Here is a 22,252-nt window from a genome sequence, read left to right as displayed (position 1 = left end):
CCTGGAGGCGGCCAGAGGATGGAGGGAAGAAGGAGGCGGGGAAGAGGCAAAATATAAAAATATCTGGGAGAAGCGCAGCGCTGGGCTACAGTGTTATTGAACTAAAGCATCTTATAAAACTCAAGCCATTAATAACAGGCTGCTGCCACGTCAGGGTAATTTATTCAAATTGCGGGTCCAGGATGGAGGAGCAGATGTTTCGGAGCTGCTGGTGTCATGGAATGAGTTCCAAGGGGGGGCGGCGGCACCACGTTCTTGGGGGGTGGGGAGAGGGCAGAGCTCAGCTAAAGTCCCTGCATTCCAGAAGGAGGTGGAGACCTCACCCCAGGCTGCCCCAAGGGAGGAGGAGCAGGCAGGGTGGAGGACAACTAATTTAGTTCAACAAGTGCCAGGATGCAAAACCGGAAGTGAGGACAGGCAGGCAGGGCTCCCTTCCTAGAATGTCGCTGCTCCCATGCTATCCACCTGAAAGGCCACTTCCTACTCAGAGTCTTCCCTGGTTTTTCCAGACCCACAGCGTGGTGCTTGGAATCAGAAGGGCCTGAGTTCCTTTCCAAATGCACCCCCCCCCCACCAGTTGGTGGCCCCAGCAAGTTCAGCTCTGGATCTCAGCGCCCCATCTATAGAGTGGAGTAATAATACCTAAGTCATGGAGCGGGGAGAAGAAGAAACCAGCAACCCAGCGCCAGGGCCTGGCCTGTGCAGGGGGCAGCGGAGGCCACCTGGTTTCCTGTACCTCCTTATGGCCCGCACTTGTGCTGAACTTGGTGCTTTGATTCAAGGTCTTTTCCTGCCTCCTAATGGCTCCGTTGGTTTTACCTCAGTCCCAGCCAGACTAAACCACCTATGGCCAAAGATCATGCTCATGTACCCATGGCATATGGGGTGTGGACTGCACACAAGGGATGCTCAGTCGATGCTTAGGGTGCCTGTGGCTTTCTTCTCTGGGGGGGAAGGGCCGGCAAAGCTTGCACAGACCTCCCTTTGGATTCCTGGTACCTCAGCATAGTCCCCTGGATCTTGGCCAAACCTGGGTTGGGTCCTAGAGGGGCGTCAGGACCTTGAAGTCCGGCCACAGTTTCCAGTACAAAGACCAGGAAAGTCAGTTGGCCCCTGGGTTCCTGCCAAGATCTCGGGAAGCAAAACCTCTACAGATGAAAATTCGCCCTCCTGCCCGATGGTACCGTTTTGGCAAAGCAAGCGTCTCCCCCGTGAAGCTGTTTCTGGTTTTAATTCACTCCTCTCCTGGGGGTGTGTAATGCTGGGGATAAGGGGTACTGCTCAGCTGATGTCTTCATGCTGTGAATCTGAATCCCCACTGGGGCAGGAAACACAGAAGGGCCCTATAAATTCTCGGTGCCCTGACTCACTATTTAAAATGGATGAAGAGATATTTTCTCCTTCTTTCTCCGTATTGCAGATGTGGATGCCTGCTTTTGGAGGGGGCATAAAGTGGGGCTCAGCCCCGTTGAGGGATGTTCCCGGATGCCCCCGCTGGGGGGGCATTATGCTTTGGTTCCATGCCCATCGCTGACAGAAGGCCTTCGGTGGCCCCTGATGGCATGTTGCAGTGAGCAGCGGGCGGATACAAGGGTGACACTTTGGAAATGTCCCAATTGGAGGCCGACACGTCTCTTCCCACAGGCCCAGCCCTGATGGTGCCACCATAACGTGATGAGAGGAGAATGAGGAGGCCCTTTTGTGCCCCACACAGCCCTGACCTGAAATGGCACTACTGGAATGATATTCTGTTAGGGAAAGGTTGCTGAAGCAAATCTGCCCTTGGCAGGCCAGCCTTAGCACATTTATCAGAGGCCCAGGGCTCAGGGACCAGGCAGAAGGGCCACCTCTGCCTGGGGACTGCCCTGGGCATGGTGGCGGGATTGGCTGTCAGAAGCATGGGGGCGAGCCTGTGAGGGCCACCAGCACCCCTACCCAGGAGAGGACTCTCACCCCGGCCCTCCCCCCAACCGCTCCTCCCCCCACCCCCTGCAGCTGGGAGGTCAGGGTGGCCGCTGGCCCCATGCCTTAGCTCCTAGCTCAAGGTTCATTTCAAAGGAAGGAGAAAGCCCGGCCCCACACTCGCGGGGCAATCAGCGCACTCCGTGATGAATGGAGTCTGTGTCACTCAGTGAAAATGAATATTTCTTTGCGATAATGGCCAGATGGTAGCAACTCTCCGATCCAAATTAAAACATGCATGATAAATGCCAGGAAAACAGAGGAAGACAAAACCCCAACCTGGAGTGAATTCTCTCTATAAATCTTCCCCCTACGCCCCCCTCCCCCCCCACCACGGCAGCCCTGCTGATAGCCATTAAATTATTAAGATGCGCTGCAAGGAGAATGCCAATGTCAGTGGCACCCGCCCCACTGCCCACCTCAGCCCCCTGCCTGTGGGCCCGACTGGAGTGGCTGGGGACGAGGGGGACACCCAAGAGGGGGCCGCTTTCAGGCCAGCAGAGATGCAGAGTGGTGCAGGAGGTTCCTCTTGGAGACAGGAGTGCGAGGCTAGCCACGTGGTGCCAGCACTGAGGGCCACCTGCTGGGGCCCAGCCAGGCTCTGTGGCGGGGCGCGGCACACCTGTCCCCGAGGAGGACACCGTCTCCATGGAGCGATGGGAGAGAGCCACCCACTGCCTGACTGTACAGCTGAGGCAGAGGGCAGGAAAGGGGCTTCGGAGCCAGGAAGACCAGCGGGGAAGAGCTGGAAGAAGCACGCCAGCGGGGTGGACCATGATGGGGGCTGTGACCACACAGAGCTGGAGCTGAGAAGGGTTGGAGAGGACCATCCAAGGGCGGGAGTGTGCCCGAAGGTGGATGTGTACTTGGAGGTCTAAAGGCATCAGGCACTGGGTGGGTGGGGGGCAGCTTGGGGGCTTGTATTTCAGGGTGACAATAAGGCTCTTGGACTTACACTTTGATTCCCATTGCCCCCTGCCCCTCCCCTGACCCCTGGCACCTGCATCCATCTCTCCCTGGTCTCGTCTCCCTGACACCCTGTGCGGTCTCCCCTGTGGGCAGCCAACCTTCCCAGGTCCAGCTACCATCAATCGCCAACCTCTTCCGTAGTCTCCAGGACTCCCTATCATCTTCCAAAAAACCCCCCAATTCTTTAGCTGGGCATTCCTGGGAACTCTCTCCTCTGGCCACCTGGTTTCCTCGTTTTTCTTGGACAGGCTCTATGCCATGGGGCTTGCATTTCTTGTCTCACCAGCTTTTCAGCCTTAATCCCATCCCACAGAGAGCCTCCTCCAGAAAGCCTTCCCGGACTGCTCTCCCCTCTGCCAGCTAAGTTTCGTTATCTCCACTGCTCATCTGGTGCCCGTGAGGCCATGAACTGATCTCCGTGTGGGCTTCTCTAAGGCCCGGAGCTCAGCAAAGGCTTGAAGACGTCTTCCTGGGACCCCAATGCGTCTGCTCTCCAGGGGCAGAGATCATTTCTTCCCCTGCAATTGGCCATTTCTGTCAAGCCTTAAACCTCCTAAGACACTTGGGACAGTTACCCCTTGTTGGGATGTAGCATCATGATGTGGGGATCATGGATCTGTCAAAAAGAAAACCCACACTGGCTGGTCCCTGCTGAAGTCCGGCTTCCACAAAGCCTTTCTCCTCGCCAGGCCCAGACAGCAAGGCCCTGAGTGTCCAGCTTGGCTCTGCTCTGTCAGGCAGTCATGAAGTTTCTCCAACTGCTCTTCCCAGCTGACCCTCCAGGCTCAGACGTGCCACAGACAGGCTCATCTTCCTGCTGACTAAGCTTGCACCCAGGCCAGACTCTCCCCACTCCCTCCAAAGGGCCTTGGTGAGGAGAGTGAGGAGTTGGAGAGCCCATCCTAAAGGCTGTGGTCCCTCCTCATCCTCTGTGCATCTCATGGGTGCCAGTGACACTGGGAGAGCTTGCTGTGCATGTCAGCCCCCAGCACAGACCAGAGAGAAGTCAGCAAGTCATGGAGGCCGGCCCAGAAGGGCTAGGTATAGAGGCTGGTTACTGTCTGGGTGGTCTTGGGCAAGACGCCTACCTCTCCTCTCTGAGCCCTCATTTTCCCTTCCGTAAAGTGGGGGTGCTCCTCAGCTGACCTTGCGGGGCTGTGGCAGGGCTCAAGGTGCTCTCACTGGAGGCTCTAGATGACTGGCTCTATCTCCCTTCCAGAGCCCTGGCGTGGTTTTCGCAGCAGCGGCTGCAGACATTGCCTGTTCCCACGTGTGCTGTGCTGGGCTGGGTGGGGAGGGAGCAGACCTCCCTCACAGCGGGCAGAGCACGTCTGATCCGGAAAACCGGGCAGACGCATAACACAGAAAAACACTCTGGAACAGGCCTCGTGAACTTGGACCGAAGGGTGACAAGAGACAGGATCCCGTCCGTCCCCGCCTCAGACACTGTGCAGGAGCGTAGGTGTGCATGCCCTCAAATGTGAGCAGCAATGAGACCCACAATGCACCAAGTCTGAGTCTTCCAGAAAGTGGACCCTCTTCTCCAGCCAAACCAGCTCTTCTACATTATTTCTAAGCTGTGTTTTTTTTTTTTTTAATTTTTTAAAAGTTATCTCTACACCCAACATGGGGCTTTTAAAAACAATATAGAAGAACTAGGGGCATCTGGCTGCCTCAGTCAGTAGAGCATGCAACTCTTAATCGCAGGCTCACTCAGTGCAGTGCTGAGGACCACCAGGCCCAGGAAGGGCTGCGTGTGACATTCTCTCTCTCTCTCATCTTGCCTGGCTCCCTTGAGGAAGCAGGTCTTCCTCCTGCATGCCCACAGGGTGCCTGCAACAGGATGCCATGGGAGTGGCCGCTGGGTGGGAGACAGAGGCCCTCGGTCGCCTCTCTCTGTCATTCTGATTTCTATCATCGGCCCCTTCAGCCTGGGCACACGTGCGGCAGCTTTTAAATATCACCCAGGAGCCCATTTGCAATGATTAATATCCCATTTCCTCTGAAACAATCCTTTGCTAAATTAGCCGGGGCCAGAGGGAATTTGGCGAGGAGCCGCGAGTCTCAACTTAACTTGCCGAATGGATTAAAAAAACCCTCAAAAACAAAATGCAGATCAATCAACACCCCTTCCCCCAGCTGAAAACCTAAAGTCCATTTAAACTCCGCAGGTTTGCAGTTAATTATAATTTCACACCTATGGCAGGATTTACCGAGGTATTTATAATGTGTGCCTGCCCGACTGGAGTCTCTGTGGGGCCCTCACGAGGGACCCTTCCCACCAGCCACCTCCTTCCCCAACCACAGAGACCTGTCTTCACGAAGCTGCTGTTTGGGTTCAGTTATGTAAACTAGAGAGGCTTCCTGAATTTAATTTTTTTTTTCTTCTTTTTAAAGAGTCTTCAGGGAAAAAAGGAGACAAAGATTTTTAAGGGACAGGGATTACAGAGAATAAAATCCCCGGGGCAGGGGCACCTTGCTCCATCATCTAGGGAACCTAACAGTTGGAAATGCTTAAACAAAAGTAGGAGGACTGTGGTCAGACACGTGGTAGAACTTCCTGCCCATCAAAGAAGTCCAGCCCTGGGCGGACCACGTGGCCTGGCGCTGAGGTGTCTAATCCTTCAGCCCTCCCCAAAGGCAAATCACAGGGTCTGACAGGGCGACAGTGACCCCTGCCCCAGGCTGCTCCCTAAGCACTGCGACTGTCTGGGCCCTGCTGTCTTATGTCTGACTCGAACTTTCCGAGCTGAAAGCTGTAATGCCGTCTTCGATATCAGTCCAAAATAAATCAAGGATTCATGTACACGAAAGATCAGCTGGGACATTGGCTTTGGGGCTGGTGTTCAAGGGAAAACATTACAATCTATGGCTTGAGAAATTCTGGTGGGGCTAGGACAGGACAGGCTGACAAAATGGGGTTTCCAAGCTCTGGAGAAGGCCAAGATGGACTGTGGAGTTGCTTTTCTTCTTGAAAAAACAGGAGGGGGGCGGTGAGAAGCCGACTCACGGAGGAGGGTGGAGAGATGGCTCCGGGGCCTCTCCAGGCTTTGGAGTTCCATGTCCTGGCCAATAAGACAGTTAGCCATCCTCCAGCCAAAGGTTCGCCATGACCCCTTGCCCCTCCCTGGGCCCAGACATGGCTGTGGGAAGGGAGGATGGTGATACCTCAGCCCCCACGAGCTAAGGATACTGGGGTCTGCAGGGTTTGGCCGGGGGTGGGTGGATAAGGAAGTGCACTCCCCCAACACATACACATTCACATTCACACATAGGCACAATGAAGTATACACACTGCCCAGCTTCCAGGGGCTTCTATGGGGACACAGAAAGTGTGGGGGCTGGTAAGGGTAGAGTCTTTTATGCTTTGAGGTGTAGCTTTGGGGCCTCAGTCTCCGGACCCCTTCTCAGCCCAAGATCTCATCCTCTGGGCTGGGCTGGGGTTACCTTTGCTCTTTCTGGGGTCTCTCAGGCAGGGCACAAACCAGGAGCCCCAAAGTTGAAGCAGATGTGCTGGACCCAGGGGGAGGCTCCGGATGCCCCGAAGGGGAGACACGGGGACAGAGGTGGAGGGGCTCGGGCCGTGGGACACAACCGGACAAGTGAGGCTGTTCTTTGGCCTGGGTCTCTGAGCGCCCTACCCCGCCCCCAGAGGAGCCTCACCCAGGAGGTCCCCACAGGGAGTGCACACTGGTCTCCAAGACTTTTCTTCCACCTTTCCCCTTGGCCGCGCCTGCACTGCATCTTCAGTCGGGGGCTGTCCAGAGTAACAGGTTTCCTTTTTTAAACCTTGTTTCTTACTCTCTTGGTAGAATTTCAGATTAATCTTCAATTCGTTATGCCCCTCTCCCCTTAGCTTTACTTTTCTGTGTACCCTGTCCCACCTGGGCCAGGGGTTCCTAACAGAATCCCGAGGGATTTCTGTCTACCCAGAAGCTTTTGTCAGTGAGACATTTGTTGCCGTTTCTAAGATTCGAAAATTGAAACTTCTATTGAATTTTCATATGGCGAGACCAGCCTGCACATCTATTTCCTCTACACGCTCGCTAAATTGCCAACTTAGAGTATGGGACTAAACAGCTAGAAAAGTCTGGAAGGAATGCACCCAACCTGGGGAGGTCAACAGCGTAGCCACAGGACCTGGCGGCAGGGAGCTGCCCAAGCCCCTCAGCTGGGCTGCCTGGCCTCCCTTAGCACATTCGCTGTCTGTGTCTGTTTAGAAATAAAATAATGCTCGGAGGAGAAATGAAGAACTTAATAGGATTTAAAAAGCCGCAGGAACCGATGGGGCTACAGATGGTCGAGGGGCTGGGAGGACGGAATCAGCCACAGTTTTATGGTGGGGAACGTGGCCTCGGGGAGGGCCTCAGAGCCGCATTCACATGCATTGTGTCCAACCTCATTAGCCAGCCCGGCGGGACTCCGCTGCCAAGCGAGTGCCGGCCACGGTGAGGGGAGACGGCAGCCCTGAAGATGCCCGTAAATGAACGGGGAGCAGTGACGGGCTGCAGTACCACCGTCTGGCTAACTGACCGGCCCTCACCTGCCTCGGGGACCCAGTGCACACACGATGACTCTCAGGCTGTCGCACCTGCCCCCAGCCTTCCCGTGCCTTCCTGGCCCTGCCCAGCTCCTCTCCGCAACAACACCCCCCCCATTGCTGACACCCCCCGCCCCCGCACCAGACAGACTGAGACAGGAGGGAGAGAGGGAGCTGGGGGAGAGAGGCAGGGGCTCCCAGGTTTGGAGAGGGAGAGGGAGGACAGGAATGGAATCTGCTGTGGGGTCCTTCAACCCAGGTGATTCTGAAGCACTTGGTGGTGGGGGGAGACATAAAAGAAACTCCTTCGCCCTCTAGAAGCTTCGCTAGGGGGTCCCTAGATAGTAGCTTACTGCAACGAGCCCGCCAGGGTCCCCTTCGTGGCTGGAGCTCAAGGCCACCCCCCTTTCCCATATCTATCCGAGCCTCCCCAAGGCCCTTAGCCAGTGACGGAACAACAGGACTTTGTAACAGGGAGCTCAGCCCTCCTGCCTGTGTCCACCCTCCACCATCAGCTGGCCTCTGGCTGGCTACCCCCTTGGATTCAGTGACAGCTGCCCCTTTGGCCCCTCTTGTCTGGGCCTCCTCAGGCCTCCCTGACTGGGCCAGGGAGGGGACTCAGCAGTCCCTCCCCCAGCTGGAGCCTCACACATCCCAGCAAAGTCAGAGTCCTCTGGACTGTGTGTGTGTGTGTGTGTGTGTGTGTGTGTGTGTGTGTGGTTTCCAGCTCCAGGTGCTGTGGAAGGGTGAGGGCCGTGGTGACAGACCCTAGAAGACTGCTGCAGCCTTGCTCACGTTCCCTCTGGAGGGGCTCCCCAGGCCACACCTGCCCCTTCCGAGGGATGAGCAGCCCCTCGGCAACCCTGAATCCCCTCTTTCCTGGGACTGCCTCCCAAGTCATCTTGATTCCGAACTTCTCCAGCTCATCAGCCCCCCATGTTGTGTTTCTTCTGTCATTTCATGTTGATGAGATAAAATCAGGTGGCCGGTCTGTGCCCCACTCCCCAGCCACTGTGTCCCCGGTGGGGGACGTTTGTTTTCCACCTTACCAGGAGCGTGTGTGGGGCTGCGGGTGCTTTTGCCAGTGTGGGTGTGAGGCATGTTGGGGGTGATGGGGGTGCAGGTGTGTGACTGTGTTCCGGGGCTCCTCCGAGCACAGCATGGATAAAGCCCACAGGAAATAAACCTTCTGGCCTGTTGGTGGTTGCTGAGAAGAGGTAAGGGTGGTTTCTGATGATGGGGTGTGTGTCTGGGAGTGGTGGGGTGGCATCAGGCCAACGTCTGCTGTCCCTGGCCTGGACCTCAGCCACTTCTTCCCTCTTCAAGGGCTCCTTCTTGGGCCCTTTCTGGGACGTAGGCACACCCTCCAGCCTCAGCCTCCTCCAGTTCAGCCCAGGGGGTCCCCAAGCAGGTTTGCTGACTAAGGCCGGGGCCCTCAGAGCCTGACTCCCTGCAAGGAGCACCCATGCCTGGGTATGGGAGCCTCATTTGCCTGGTGGGGGGGCTGCGGGTTGTCCTGTCTTCTGACCTTAATACTCCCCTGGGCTGAGACCAGGGAGGAGGAGGGAGGGGGTCAGGGCTATAGGGCAGCACACTGTGGGCACCCATCTAGATGCTAAGAGTGAAACCCAGAGGCTGAGGGGCCCCTGCAGCCATGGCACCCAATTCAGATGCTGACCGTGAACCAGTTCATGGGGCAGGATACATCTGCCTGCCGGGAAGCAAAGGAACACAAGTGCATGCCCTATAGGGAGGGTCCCTGCCTCTGAGATGACCAGGGCAGGTGGGGGTGCCCTCCCCCAGGCTCTTCTCTGTCTCCAGCCTGCCTCATTCCTCTGGTTAATGAATTGGTTTGCTTATTTGAGGGTGGCTCAGTTTAAATGTAACTTGCTCCAGCGAGCTCTGTAGGGTTAACTGGATCCTCCTTGCGGAGAGAGGGTTCCTTCCCTGCTTAACTCTTGGTGGTGGTAGCAGGGGCCAGCTCTTCTCTGCCTGTGCAGGGACATCACAGCTGTGATGTCCTCTCTCTGCCTGGTCCCCCCACTATGATCAGGGTCTCCTGCTTCTGATGGAGATAAGCCCAACCCCTTGGGTTTGTGTTCAGGGCCCCATTTTCACTTTGAGTCCTCACTGTTTCCGGCCAAGTCTACACCTCTTGGTCCGGTTCCCTCCAGGAAGCCCTCCCTGCCTGCTCCAGGACACAATGAGCTCTCTTCTTTGACCCCCACTGGCTATGCTGTCTCAGGTCTAATGGGTTGGTGCAGGAGCTCCGTATTCAGCCTGGCCCTGCCTCCCTCACCTGAGACCCTGCTCTTCTTCCCTCAGCCTCCTTCCATACCCTTCTCTGTTCCCATTTCTTTCATCTTTTTTAACATTCACCTTTTCCCCAGCTTTTTTCCACCAGAAGAAGTATTTAATGGATATTAAATTATTTTAAACTGACTTTCTTTCTTTCTTTTTTTTTTTTAAATAGCTTGGTGATAGTGCTGACTCAGGATCATCGCACTGTTTAATATTGAATATGCAATTAATAGATAGATGTTTAGGTTTGGCTCTTCTTCCCCCTTTCCACTGCAGGAAGAATAAAAGAGCTGATTAATCTGGTTTGGGGCAAGTGTCAGCGGCAGGAGATATATGGGAGAAAGGAGATGAGGTTAGCAAGTTGGAGTCAGAGAGCTATTGCCTCCAAGGCAAGTGAAGGTGAAAAGGGTTTGCATTTGCGCTCAGCGTGGCCTCGCTGGGCACGGTGTTTCCGATACCCCACTTCAGGCCTGGAGAAAACTGGCTGGACTCTGTCTGAGCTATCTGCACCGCACCTGAGGGGCCCCTTGCTCCTCCGCAGGGGCCCCCCTCTGTGGGGCGTTTTACATGGCACCCCAACTTCTGTTCCAGATGTGGAAAAGCCCCTCCTTCAAGGCCAGCCCAGGTACCATCTCCTCCAAGGTGTCTGGCTGCCCCCATTTCAGGGGCCCCTTCTCTGGGACTGCAGGTGCCGCTTACTGTTGCGGCTACTCTCCTGTACACCAGAGATTCGCCCCCCGCCAGGGATAGGGGCTCTTCACTGCATCCTGGCCCTGCTACCTGAACGGGGTGCTGCAGGTAAGTCGCTGCATGACGGGGTGCCCTGGGGCCCAGGGCCTGCTGGGCCTGTCTCCCGGAGACGGTGTCTAGGACAGGCCCATGGAGAAGTCCTGCGTGAGGCGGGCCAGTACTCCCCTCAGCAGCAGGGCAAGGATGCCTAGAGCTGGGTATTTGAGGAGCTTCTGGGTGTACAGCAAACCAAAGTCACTGGACTGCTAGGAACAGGGAAGGAGCAAACAGTGTGAACCAGGTGGGCATTGCCTGCCTGGGCCCTTTACACCTGAGCCATTTTTACCTCTCAACTGACCCACCTCACTCTCAGGATCCTCAGGATGGGAAGCTCTCAGAAGGCCAGGGGGAGGTGTGTCAGTGACAGGGTCATGGGACCCCCTGGGGGCTCTGGGCTCTGGGCTCTGGGTGGGGGGTGAGATTTGAGGCCCAAGTCAGGAGGGTCCTAGACATAGAGGCCTTGTGCCCAGGTCAGGGTCCGGCTAGGGCCCAGAGGGCAGCAGCCGGAGCAGAAGGGACCCCGGGTCTCAGGGGCAGGCAGGCCACCTGTGGCCACACTACCTTTCTCTCGGGATGGGGACCTTGACTCTGAATTTGCAAGTAGCTTTTGCCTATTTTACTTTTTGCTCTTAATTTCCTAGAACACTCTTTGTAGGGAGGGAGGACAGGGGAGAGAGAAATTACTCAGTGCCTGTCTAAGCAGAGAGGGGAGTGACCTGTCCAGGCCAGAGCCCGGGGTGGAGGAGCTTGGCAAAGGGAGCCAGGAGCCCCTGTTGGGGCAGCCTCTGTGTGCGGTGGTGGCAGCGTCCTCGCTGGTGGAGGTGCCAGAGCCTTCCTCGGGGAGTGGGGCTCTGAGCCTGTGGCGTGTGGCTGTGCCCTCCCACTCTGTCCCCTTCCAGACATCGCCGTCAGCCGGCATCTATCCCCAGGATCTTGACCTCAGCGGTCCCAAGCCCCCACGGCGGCCCTTCTCAGATTTGCCACCCTGGCCTGAACCTTCCCAGGTCCCGCTTCCTCTCTCTCCCAGACTGGCACCCTTTCAACTGCTCACGCTCCATCATAGGGGGGGTTTCCTTGGCAGCACGGAGGTGGGCACACCATTAGGGGTTCCTAAAGGAGGCATTCGACTGCCCCAGGACATGCTACTTGTTTACTTACAGGAAGGAAGGAACCCCGCCATCTGACAGACCCCAATCACCTCCTCACGCCCCTTCACTCTCTCCCCACACTGGTCACCCAGAGCTCCAAAGCCCGGTCCCAACTCCCAGCCACGAGGTCCCTAGGGCGGGAGGCGAGGGCAGGGAGTCGCTGCATCGCTGCCTCAGGGAGAGGGAGGGAGGGCTGGGGCAGGAGAGGGGGGCAGAGACAAGTGAGCCCTCACGTGAAGGGGGCTGGCGCAGGCAGCTACTACCTCCTCGGCTCTCGCTGTCCGCTGGCTTCACCTGGATCGGCCGGTTCATCTGCAACAGAGCACAGGGGACAGTGTCAGAGCAGGCCTGGGAGTGAGCGGGCAGACACCCACACCCAAAGGGACACGGGTGTTCATAGGGACCGAGGCACACGGACCGCACCCAGCGACACGCCCGCCCGCCCAACGGCTGCCCCCCGCACAGCTGCACCAAGCCCCAGCCCTCTCCCCTTGCCTATGCAGTCCCCAGGGCTCCCTTGTTTCAGGAGGCTTTCTCTGGATGGCCGACTCCGTGGTGTCCCCCCCCCAGCTTTGAGGAGCTCTCGCTAGCCTGTGATGTTAGAACCTGAGGTGTCCCCACGGCGCATCTCTGGCCAGCCCTGGTTCACTGGAGACAGCCGGCTTTGCTAAAAAGAGCTGGCCTCTGGCCACCCCGTGCCATCTCACGGATGTGGGCAGTGGGTCCCAGGGGTGCCTGAGGCTCTGGGCCACCCAGCTCCTCGTTGGAGTTGGGCTCAGGGCCGGGGTTCATGACTGCAACTAGCGCTGTCCCCTTGGGGTGTGTGGAGCGGGCACAGTTCCTTGTCTCCCATGGTGTCTAGGGGCCAGGAGGACACCAGGACACGGCCTGACCCCCCACGCCTCCCAGAGGCCCAGCTCACACTCTCTCTCTTTCTCTTTCTCTCTCTCTCTCTCTCTCTCTCTCCACTTCAGTGCCTCGATCAGGCCACTAGGGGTCTCTGAACTCCAAGCATCGCGGCTTGGCGCTGGTCTTGAATCCTCCCTGCGGCTGGTGGCAATGCAACGGGGTGGGGGCTCACCAGCCCTGAGGCCCCAAGACATTTCAGACAATAAAAAAGGAAGGAATCACGCAAATGGAATCCTACTTTATGTCTTTTCCAGTGCTTTCGCCTGTCAAGTACCTCCCTTATCCCTCACTGCATTTTCATTTCTCACACAAACACACCCCGACAGGCAGAGAGGGCAGGGACCGGCACCCCCATTTCGTAGATGGAGACACTGAGGCAGAGCCACCCCACGGCAAGATGAGCCCAGGAAGCCGAGTCAGCCAGGGCTACGTCTAGGCTTCCGGCCTGCACCAGGTGACTCTGTTGCCAGTTCCCCTCGTGTGCGGAGGCTGGACCAGCCAGTTACGAGCTTCCTCGGGCCTTCTGGTCTAGGATTCGAAGTGAGTTGTGGCTGCGTCAAGACAAGTGGGTGGGGGAGTGTGGGTGCCCGTGACTCAGCAAGGTGAAGACAAGGCCAGGGGATGGGCAGAGGCACGAGCAAGGACAGAAAGGCAGGAGGCAGGGCACGGAGCAGAGGAAATGAGACGCAGGGGGCCTGCGGGGCGCAAGACAGGACCCCGGGGGTCAGCCCACCGAGATGGGGTCGAGCGTCATTTGCCACAGGACTTGGCACGCCTTACAGAGTTGAGGGAAAAAAAGCTATTTGTATGTAAGCTCCACCAGATAGAAGATTGTGGTGTTACAGAAAGCTCCAATCACAGGGAGAAGGAAGAGGGACATAATGAAGTTCCTGGCTTCATTTAGGGAGTCCTGGATCCCCCCCATAGACAGCCTCCTTTGCAGTTCTTGTGCAAAGGGTGCAAAAGGCCGAGCAGGCTTCTGACTCTGGGGGAAGGGCTCCAGGAAGGAGCCAGGGCCCTCCTGGTTTCCTGTCCAGTGCCTTTTGGGACTCAGTATCCAACCCTTTTCTGGAATGTCTCTTCTTCCTGGAACACCCCTAAATTAAACAAGGTAAATTAAACAGGGCCAATGGAATCTGTCTGCGTGGGGAGCCTTCCACCTCAGGGGGCTCCCCACCCCCAGGCAGCCAGCCTGCCTCCCTGTCCTTGGTACGTGGGCATTCGAGAATACTCTGCCCCAGGCTCATGGGCTTAGGCCTAATTTCCAGCCCTTCCAGCTCCCCAGCACCACCCCAGCCCTCCCTGACCTCCTACATGACTTACTGCTAGACTCCAATTTGGCTGTGGGCTTCCTGGCAGCAGGGGTCCAGGGGCTCATATGGCTTCCCCCCTGCCCTCAGCCATGGGCTAGACACCCACAGGGTGCTCCACACAGACTGGTGGACTGGAGCTGAGCTGGTTCCCAGGGACCTGTGGCTCCCAAGGTCATTTTTCGTGTTTTATTACAATCTAGGGATGGTCAGCATCCAGACAGCCTTTGCGGGGCTGTCAAAGAGGTGCCAGTCTTGATGGAGAGAGAAAATACGGCCCAGTGCTTTCTTAATTCTCAGCAGAAATAAAGTGTCAGGCTCAGTTGGGAAGATTTCTCAGCTGGAGCAGGTTCTGTACAGATGCGTGGGGCCTGGAGGGAGATCTTCTCCCTTGGCCAGTGTCTCTCTTCCCTGTTCTAGACTTCAGCCCTGTCCAGCCTCACCAAGGCCTGGTTCTGCCCTGAGGAGGTGGGGGGTGGACATCATGAGCTTGTCCTGGGGAGAGGAGGCTGCACCAGGCCGCAGAGATGGCCAGTGAGGAAGGGGACAGCCAGAGAGGGTAATGGGTAGGACAGTGGGAGGGGCACTGCCACCTTGTCCTTCTTCTAACTTTGCCCCTCAGACCCTGGCCACATGGCCCCAGGCTGTCCCTTACAGGTGAACAGCATGCTTCAAGGACACTGGAGCCTGCTTCTTGGGATCTTTCCTCTCCCCTGTCTGTCACGCCTCTGTCCAGCCATCCCCCTCGGTCACTGTATTATCTTTCCAGGAGGGCCTGGGGCTGGGGGCTGATGGGACCTGGGCTGGGGTGCAGGTGCCCTCCTTGCTGATTCTCTTTCTGAGGTGTTGTCTGCGTCCCTCTGTGGCCTTCCACCTGGGTTGTGCCTCCGCTTGCCTTGGGGGAGAGGGGGGTGGCAACTCGGGGCTGCCCCCCAGGTCAGGAACAGCTCCCTGAATGCATCCTAAAGGCTTCTGGGGTCAGTCCTTCGGGGACATCATTAACAATTTGTGTTTCTGCTTCCAGCTTGGGGTCCCGTCACAGGGAGCGAGTGGTTGTTGGCCCAGGTTTTGGGGTCCTCCCTGTCCCTACTGCAGCAGAGGGCTGGCGGGTGGCTTCTTCTGTTAGTTCTGCTTCCCCTCCCCCTCCCCATTTCTGCCACTTTTTGCATCAACACATACCCATGCATTAAACAAGACATTCCATTAATTTCTTCATCATCATAACTTAAGCTGGGACATACCCTTTAAATATTCATTCAGCTATGAAAACTGGGCATTAAAATTTTAATAATGTCAAGCTCATTTGAACCAGGCTCCTTGGGGACGATTACGATACAATTAGAATAAATACGATGATTGAGCTGGTCCAAAGGCTTCACCTGTCTGTCCAATGTGGCTCCTTGCGGAAAGAGAGGTCTGTGGCCAGTGAGCAGGCAGACAGATTGACAGACAGACCAGCCTGGCTCTTTCTTGACTCCCCCTCTCCTTCCCATATCCCCTTCTCCCCATGTCAGTTCCCCCCTGTTACTTCTACCTCCCACAAGCATCTGCAGCTCTCTGCCGCCCCCTGTGGGCCAAGGTACAGAAGCATCCCTCCCCCATCTGGGAAGATGGCCCTGATTAACCCCTAGGTCCAGATATGCCGCCTTTCCTTGTCCTCCTGGGTGCAACCTGGACTGGGCTCCTGGGTGGGTTCCTATGTGAGGGCCATTTTCCCATCTGTGTGTCTCCTCTTCCTTGCCCCACAAGGGGCTCCCTGAGGCTGGAATGAATACCCCACCAGAACAGGGCCAGCCTGCAGAGGGGGCCACTGGTCCCTTAGTGCCCAGATGTGTTCTGCCACCAGATGAGGAGGGGACTGACTTCACCCAGCTTCCCCTCCACTGCAGCTATCTTCCTGGGAGCTGACATGGAGGTTTGGGGACAAGAACTGAGCCCCCTGGCCCCTCATTGCTTAAGCCAGTGCTGGCGAGAGCCCTGGGGACATCCACTCGTGAACTTCCCCTGGCTTCACTTGGGACAGCCCTCGCACCAGCAGGATCCTTAGGGCCCTCCTCCTGCCTTCTCAGGCACCTGAGCCCTCTGCTTCACACCCAGCGGCTGGCCCAGAGCTGTTTCAGAAATAAAAGGGCCTGGAAAGTTCTCTGTCATCCCCACTGGACATCCTCAACAACCCTCCTCTTCCAAGAAGACTTCCCTGGTTATCTCTTGGCTCCCTTGGTCACACATGGCCTTGTACTACCTTGTGAGCTCTCGCTTTCTCCCCTCGTGTGTGTGTGTGTGAGTGTGTGTGTGTGTGTGTGTGAGACAGGCTGAAACAGAGAGACACTTGTTTCTCAAGCAACAGCAGGGACCCAGTTTCCTACCCACAGACCCCCTAGACCTTAACTCGGGACAAGCTCCCCTGGAGTGTGTGTGTGCATGTGCACGTTTGAGTAGTACTCGGAGGACATTACAGACATCGGCAAAGACTTCATTTCAGCTAGAGACTGGGAATAAACAAGATAAAGGAGGAAACTGGTACAGTTTCTTCGGCATAGTAGTCTCTCCATAAACCTCATCCTCCATGTTGCTTTCCAGTTCTGTGACCCAGAAATGCCTTGGAAGGTCTGGACCAACACCCCACACAGTGCCAGGATGGGTGGAGGATGGTTAGGGTGGCAGAGGTGATTGTGGTGGCCTATGGGGATGGCCACGGTGCTCTCCACCCAGCCCCTGAGTCCCCAAATGTAATTCCAGGGTGAGTGTTCAAACCTCAATGCTGAGTGAGGGTCCTTTCAGGCTCGTCTGGGACATGTGAGTGCCTGGTGACACCCAGCTCCCTGCTCACTGGAGGGTCTCACCTCTCCCCAAGCCATGGTGTAGAGTGCCAATGCCTATTCCTCTCTTGTCTTGTTCACTGAAGGTAGCTCTTATCTGTCTCCCTTCCCACCACCTCCCATGCTTGTGAGGAGCCAGACTCCTGTTCCTCATCAGTCTCCACTGTTCTCATCCCCGCCAAAGAACTCAACTTTTATATTATCTGCCCCCCCCAACCCAGCACACATAAGGGTCGTGGAAACGGTGAAGCAGCGGACCCTGTGGGCTGGGGCCCACTGGGATAGCTGTACCCCAACCCAGCAGCATCATCGCTCTGGGAAAAGAGAGATCATTTTGCAGGGCTCCTTGTTCAAAAAGCAAGGGAAAAAAGCATCGTTAAAGCACTGAAATATAAAGTTTTCCCTTTCTTCCTCAGTCTCTCTCTTTCTTGGCTTGTCATGGTCTTTTTTATTTGCTGTTTGACATTGTTTTAAGTAAAAAGAAATATAAATTCTAAATTATTAGTATAGATCCTACCATTTGTCTTTATTTTGTGTGATGCCAGTTTTAAATGCAAATATCAGAACATTTAGCTCCTATGCAGAATCACCAAAATCACAGTTGGTTTTTTGTGACTTGTGCCTGGACGGTTCCTTGAGCCGGCCAGAAGAGACAAATGCAAGCCAGATTCAGGAAGGCTATGGAGGAAGAGAGAATCCCCTCAGGCATGGAGATCTTCACAGGTACCCAGAGCGCCCCACCCTGCAACAGTGCTGTAGGGAGGGGGGCACATCTTGGGCCTGAGCACTGCTGGGCTCTCCCTTCCACTGACCACCCACTGACATGGTGCCACCTAGCCTAGCCTAGGATGGGCCCTTGGAAGTCAAGCAAGGCTTCATCTCCATCCAGAGGCCACCCACTGCCCCAACCCACAGTGGACAGTCAACCCTAAAGGGTATTGTAAATGTTCTTCCAGGATGTGCTAGACCAGGGCAAGAGGCTTGCCCTTGCGAAGACATGGCCTCTGTTGGCCAACCAGACATACCACAGTGCTACCAGCCTGGGGTACCCCTGGGTGAATAGGCCTGACCCAAGCCTCCCCTAACCTGCACCCAGGCTACCGTTGGCCGGCCTAGAGGGCTGACTGCTGGCTTGTGGAGCCCAGGATGTGCATGGATTAGGCAGACGGTGGGAGGCAGAACCTCCCATGATCAAGAGGCTGCAAGCCCTACACATACTCCTTCATCCCACAGACTTCATTGACTTGAAACATAAGAACAAAGAGAAAATTTTAAGAATTTCAAGATGGCGACTGCAGAGCACTAAACCCCACGTGTGTGACCCTTCTGAGCGTGGGGCCTACGTGCCTGAACAGGCTATGTGCCCATGGAGCTACCCCACAGATGATGCCTATCTGGGTCCCCACCACCCTGAAGTTCTTTCCATCTACCAATGCCAGGCACCAGGCATTCCCTTGACCAGCAGGTGTTCTCAGCATTGCTCCTGCTACAGAAAGATCATGACTTAAAGATTTACCTTTTGAAGATGAATCTTGGGCAACTTTGGGAGAATAGATTGAGAATTCTCAGCCTTTGGTATAAAAGGCTAGAGGTGAGGAAACCACCACCTGATATGGACAGAGAAGAGAACTCATGCCTGAGATCATGGGGACCTAGGTGGGTGGCTCCCCAGCGACTCTGCCCTCTGCCAGGACGTGGCCTTTGCAGCACTAGCCAATAGTAATTCACAATCAATTAATGGAGAAATTATTTGTTTAAAGCCCCAGGAAGGCAGATTCTGAATCACATGCCCTGTGCCTAGTAGGCTTTCAGGAACCTTGGAATAAAATAAGCCTCCACCCCACGGTTTCCACAATCCCCTAGTGAGAAGGGATGGCAGGGGAATGGCAGAAGCAGTGCACATTATTTGGAGCTTGTTGTAAATATATTAATATTTTAATTATCTCCTTAATAAATCACATATGGTTCCTTCCATAGAGAGGGGTTAGAAATTCAAGAAATCCTGTCTGTTGTCACCATGAAGTTCAGACTTAAGGACACCCCAGCAGTTAGTGCAGAGGGCACTCTGCCTTCACTGGAGACCTCTGACCTCGGTCCACTCTCCGAGGTGCACCCTGGCCAGGCCAGCTGGTGGCGCCCCTCCCAGGGCGTGGGGGGCCCATCCCCAGGCTGCCCTTTCTCCTGGCTACCTCCCATAGGCCTCAGCTTCCCCCTGTCCCTTCAAGCTTCCCATTCTTTCCTTCAAATGCCTTGCCACAGCGTGGCCTGATTATGGACCATTATTATCCCAACTTGTGGACTTATTTGTTCCATGTCTGTCTTCCCTTTGTGAGGGAAGGCCCACACCCATTTTGTTTTCCTGCTATACACCCAGAACCCTGTGCATGCCCCATCACCGGCCTTGTTCCCTCTTGCCTCAGCCATGCCCCTAGGATAGGAGTGTCCAGAGGCCAGAGTTGGTCACCTGCTGGACAGCTCTGTTTCTGACCCAAAGGCCCTCCCCTCCAGCAAGGTGGGGTTGTGGTACCTTTGGGTGAGGAAGGGTTTGTTGAAGACTCCAGCCTTGATCCTCATTTAGAGAGACAGTCAGTGAGCACAGACCAGACAGAAGAACCCGGGGTTATTGTTAAAATATGCAAATCCACAGCCCATTGAAATGCAAACCCTCCAGATAAGATTTTTAATAAATCTGGTTCTGCTCCCACTCCCTGCTCTGAGGAGGCCATCTGATTCTTGTTGGGTCAGGACACAAACCGGCATGTAGGTCCCGTTAGCTCTTCACCCCTCTTCTCATTTAGAAGGCACAGCTAGGAGTGGCCCCTGGGTGGGGCTGGTGGCCAGCCCAGGCCCTCCGCCCATCCCTCTGCAAAGTATTTGAGGTCACCTCCAAGTCACCCACAGAGCCGCCTTACCCTGTCTCTGTGCTGGTTACAAGGCCCCCCGTCTTTACTGTTGCCCTCACCTCCTCTCATACCTATCTAAAGAGTAGAGTCCTAAGCCCCGGTGGCCCCCTCAGGGAGACTTCCGTGACAGGGTCCACACAACCACACTTGTCCCTTTTTGAGCCATTGCCTCTGGACTCACTTTGCTGCTGTCACAAGTGGCCCTCAAGGGGATGAAGGGGGCAGGTGGATGAGAAGCAGCACAGACACCTGACAACCTTAAAGACACGGCTGTGACCCAGCCCAGGCCTGGGCCTGTTGGCTCTGGGTCAGGACATGAGAGTATGCGGACCTGCGTGGGCCACCACCATGTGCCTGGATAGGAGCTGGGAGGCCTGGGTGGTGGTGGCAGGTGACAGTTGTCCTGTCCTTCCCAAGCTCCAGGCCTTACGCCGATCACGCGAGGTGGCTTATGTCCTCCAGTCCTCTCGGAAGCCAAGTGAGCCGGATGAGCAAAGTCACGGGGAGGGTAGGGTATGGACCAGGGCTGGGTATTCGGGGGCAGAAGGCCTGGGTGAGCTGAGGAGACAGGGTGCCAGCTAGCAGGGTGCCAGAGAGTGTGAGGAAAGTCTGGGGTGTGAGTGCCCAGGCAGTCAGGCAGAGTCAGGGGGAGCCACTGTGGCCCCAGGAGGGCCTGAGCTGATGTTGTGGGCAGTGTCCCCTGTCCGTCTCCAGCAGGGACAACAGAGGCCACCGGCCACGTTCAGAAAGAGTAAGTTTGGGGCGGCGTGCTCAGGGAAGGAGTCTGGTCGGGGATGCCTGAGAAGTGCCAGGTGAATGTTTAGATCCGAACCCGCCAGGGTTGTCTGGGTCCCCTCCCCATGTGTGGGAAGACAGCAGTCCAGGCTTATGCATAGGATGTACTTGATGGATTGAAGTAAAACTTCCCCAGTTTGGCTCTAAAGCTTGGATCCAGACGGTCCCTGCGTCCCAGCCCCAGCCTGGCCTTGTGCGCCTTCCACTTGGGAGGGGGCGTGGGGGAGAAGACCGTTGAATCCTAGCACACGGAGCGGCGGGTTGGGGGGGCGGGCAGAGGCTGCCCTCTCCAGGGGGTGTGGCCTGAGCCGGCCCTGGTGCTCCAGGCACAGTGGGGTGGGGAGCTCTGTGCACGTGGTGAGGAGGCGGGTGGGGCACGGAGCCTCCGTCCCAGCAGCCCCCTTTGCGGGCCGCGCAGCCTCCGTGGTCCAGCCCCCACAACAGGCGCTGGCAGTTGCTATGCAACAGGCTGTTCTGCTCTGCAGTGCCCAGCGAACAGCGAGCCGCGGGCAGAGGACTGACAGAGCCTATTGGTGGGGCTGCCTGCGGCTGCCCCCTCCCCTTCTCCCTGCTTTCCTCTCTCTCTCTCCTAGCCCTCTCCGAGCCTCCACCCTCTCCTTGCTCTCTGCGGTCCAAGTTTACAGAATGCCTTCCCCTCACGTGCAGGGCCGGGGGGTGAGTTGGCACAAACAAAGGGGGTGCCGCCCCCAGCCCCCACCGTCGGGGGCCATCAAAGGTCTCTTCTGCTGGTTTCCAGGAGGAAGGGACTCCCCAGTCAGCTTCTCGGTTTCCCTTCTCCCCCCCTCCCCAGTGGGGCCGGGGTTGGGGCCATCTGTGTGGGTAGATGCTTCCTGGGGCTGTGGCAGTCCGGCGGACAGGATGGATACAGAGAGAAATCAGTGAGAAATCGCGGAGATGGGCTAACGTGCCCCTACCCACCTGTCAGGGCTCCCTCAGGGGCACACAGCCAAGGGCAGCCTGTCTCTTTGTTTCTGAGTCCCCCGTCCATCTCACCTGCTCCCACCAGCACACCAGGGCTGCCTGGCAAGGGTGGGAGGACCCGTGCAGTCCTAATTAAGATCTGCTGCTGTGGAAACCAAGCTTATTAGCCTGCGCAGCCAGGCTGGGTCGCTAACCCTCTTCAGGGTTGGGGAGGGAGTGATTATTATTATTACTATTTTCTTTAATGGCAGTGGATAGATAATTCTGGATGAAACAAGCCCTGATTCAGTTGGGAGGCCTGGCTTTCAGTGCTAGCCATCTACTTGCTCATATGAGATGGGGCAGTTACTTGATCTCCTAGAGGCCTAGCCCCCTTGACAGTGTGGCAGGATTAATGTGAGAGCTCAGGTGAGTGCCTGGCATTCAGTCAGTGCTCAACAAATGAACCACCAGCTGTCTTCTCTCTCCTTTTCTCTTCCCTTCCTCTCCCCACACCTCTCCTTCTCCTCTCTTAGTGGGTATTTCCATCATTTTTGAGGGACTACCTAACATTTGATTTCCTTCCCACCGCCTACCCCCTGGGCTCTTTTGGACTCTACTGAACTCTTGGACAGCCTCGGGGCAAGAGCAGATGCTGGTGGCGGAGGGTGGGAGACCATGCTTTCCTGAGGCATTAACACCCTGAGCTCGGGGACTTGTGGCCTCCCTTACCCTCTCAAAATCTCTCTTCCACCTGCCCCAGGTCTGTCCTCTCCTACTTGGCCTACCAAGTTCTCGAGCCTATTGCTTTGTTATTTATTTATTTTTATTAAAAAAATTTTTTTAGTGATCTCCACACTCAACATAGGGCTTGAACTCACCACCC

The 22,252-nt window shown here is 56.2% G+C and overlaps 1 protein-coding gene across 47 annotated transcripts in view; it reads right to left on the bottom strand.

Moving 5' to 3' along the window:
- Positions 1-22,252, bottom strand: part of CELF4 (CUGBP Elav-like family member 4) — a 293,404-nt gene that overhangs the window by 58,146 nt on the left and 213,006 nt on the right. For 24 of the 47 annotated variants that reach the window (XM_081801335.1, XM_081801336.1, XM_081801333.1 and 21 more), the window contains exon 3: positions 11,943-12,021. In XM_081801335.1, coding sequence (XP_081657461.1) covers positions 11,943-12,021 — 79 coding nt within the window. The remainder of the gene's footprint in view (positions 1-11,942; positions 12,022-22,252) is intronic. The other 23 variants (XM_081801342.1, XM_081801338.1, XM_081801341.1 and 20 more) reach the window with 1 other exon arrangement.

This window comes from Leptonychotes weddellii, chromosome 13, assembly GCF_054177405.1.
Source record: "Leptonychotes weddellii isolate Sample4059 chromosome 13, ASM5417740v2, whole genome shotgun sequence".
NCBI lineage: Eukaryota > Metazoa > Chordata > Mammalia > Carnivora > Phocidae > Leptonychotes > Leptonychotes weddellii.
Note: the sequence above shows the minus strand (reverse complement) of the source record. Positions and strands in the feature narration are given on the sequence as shown.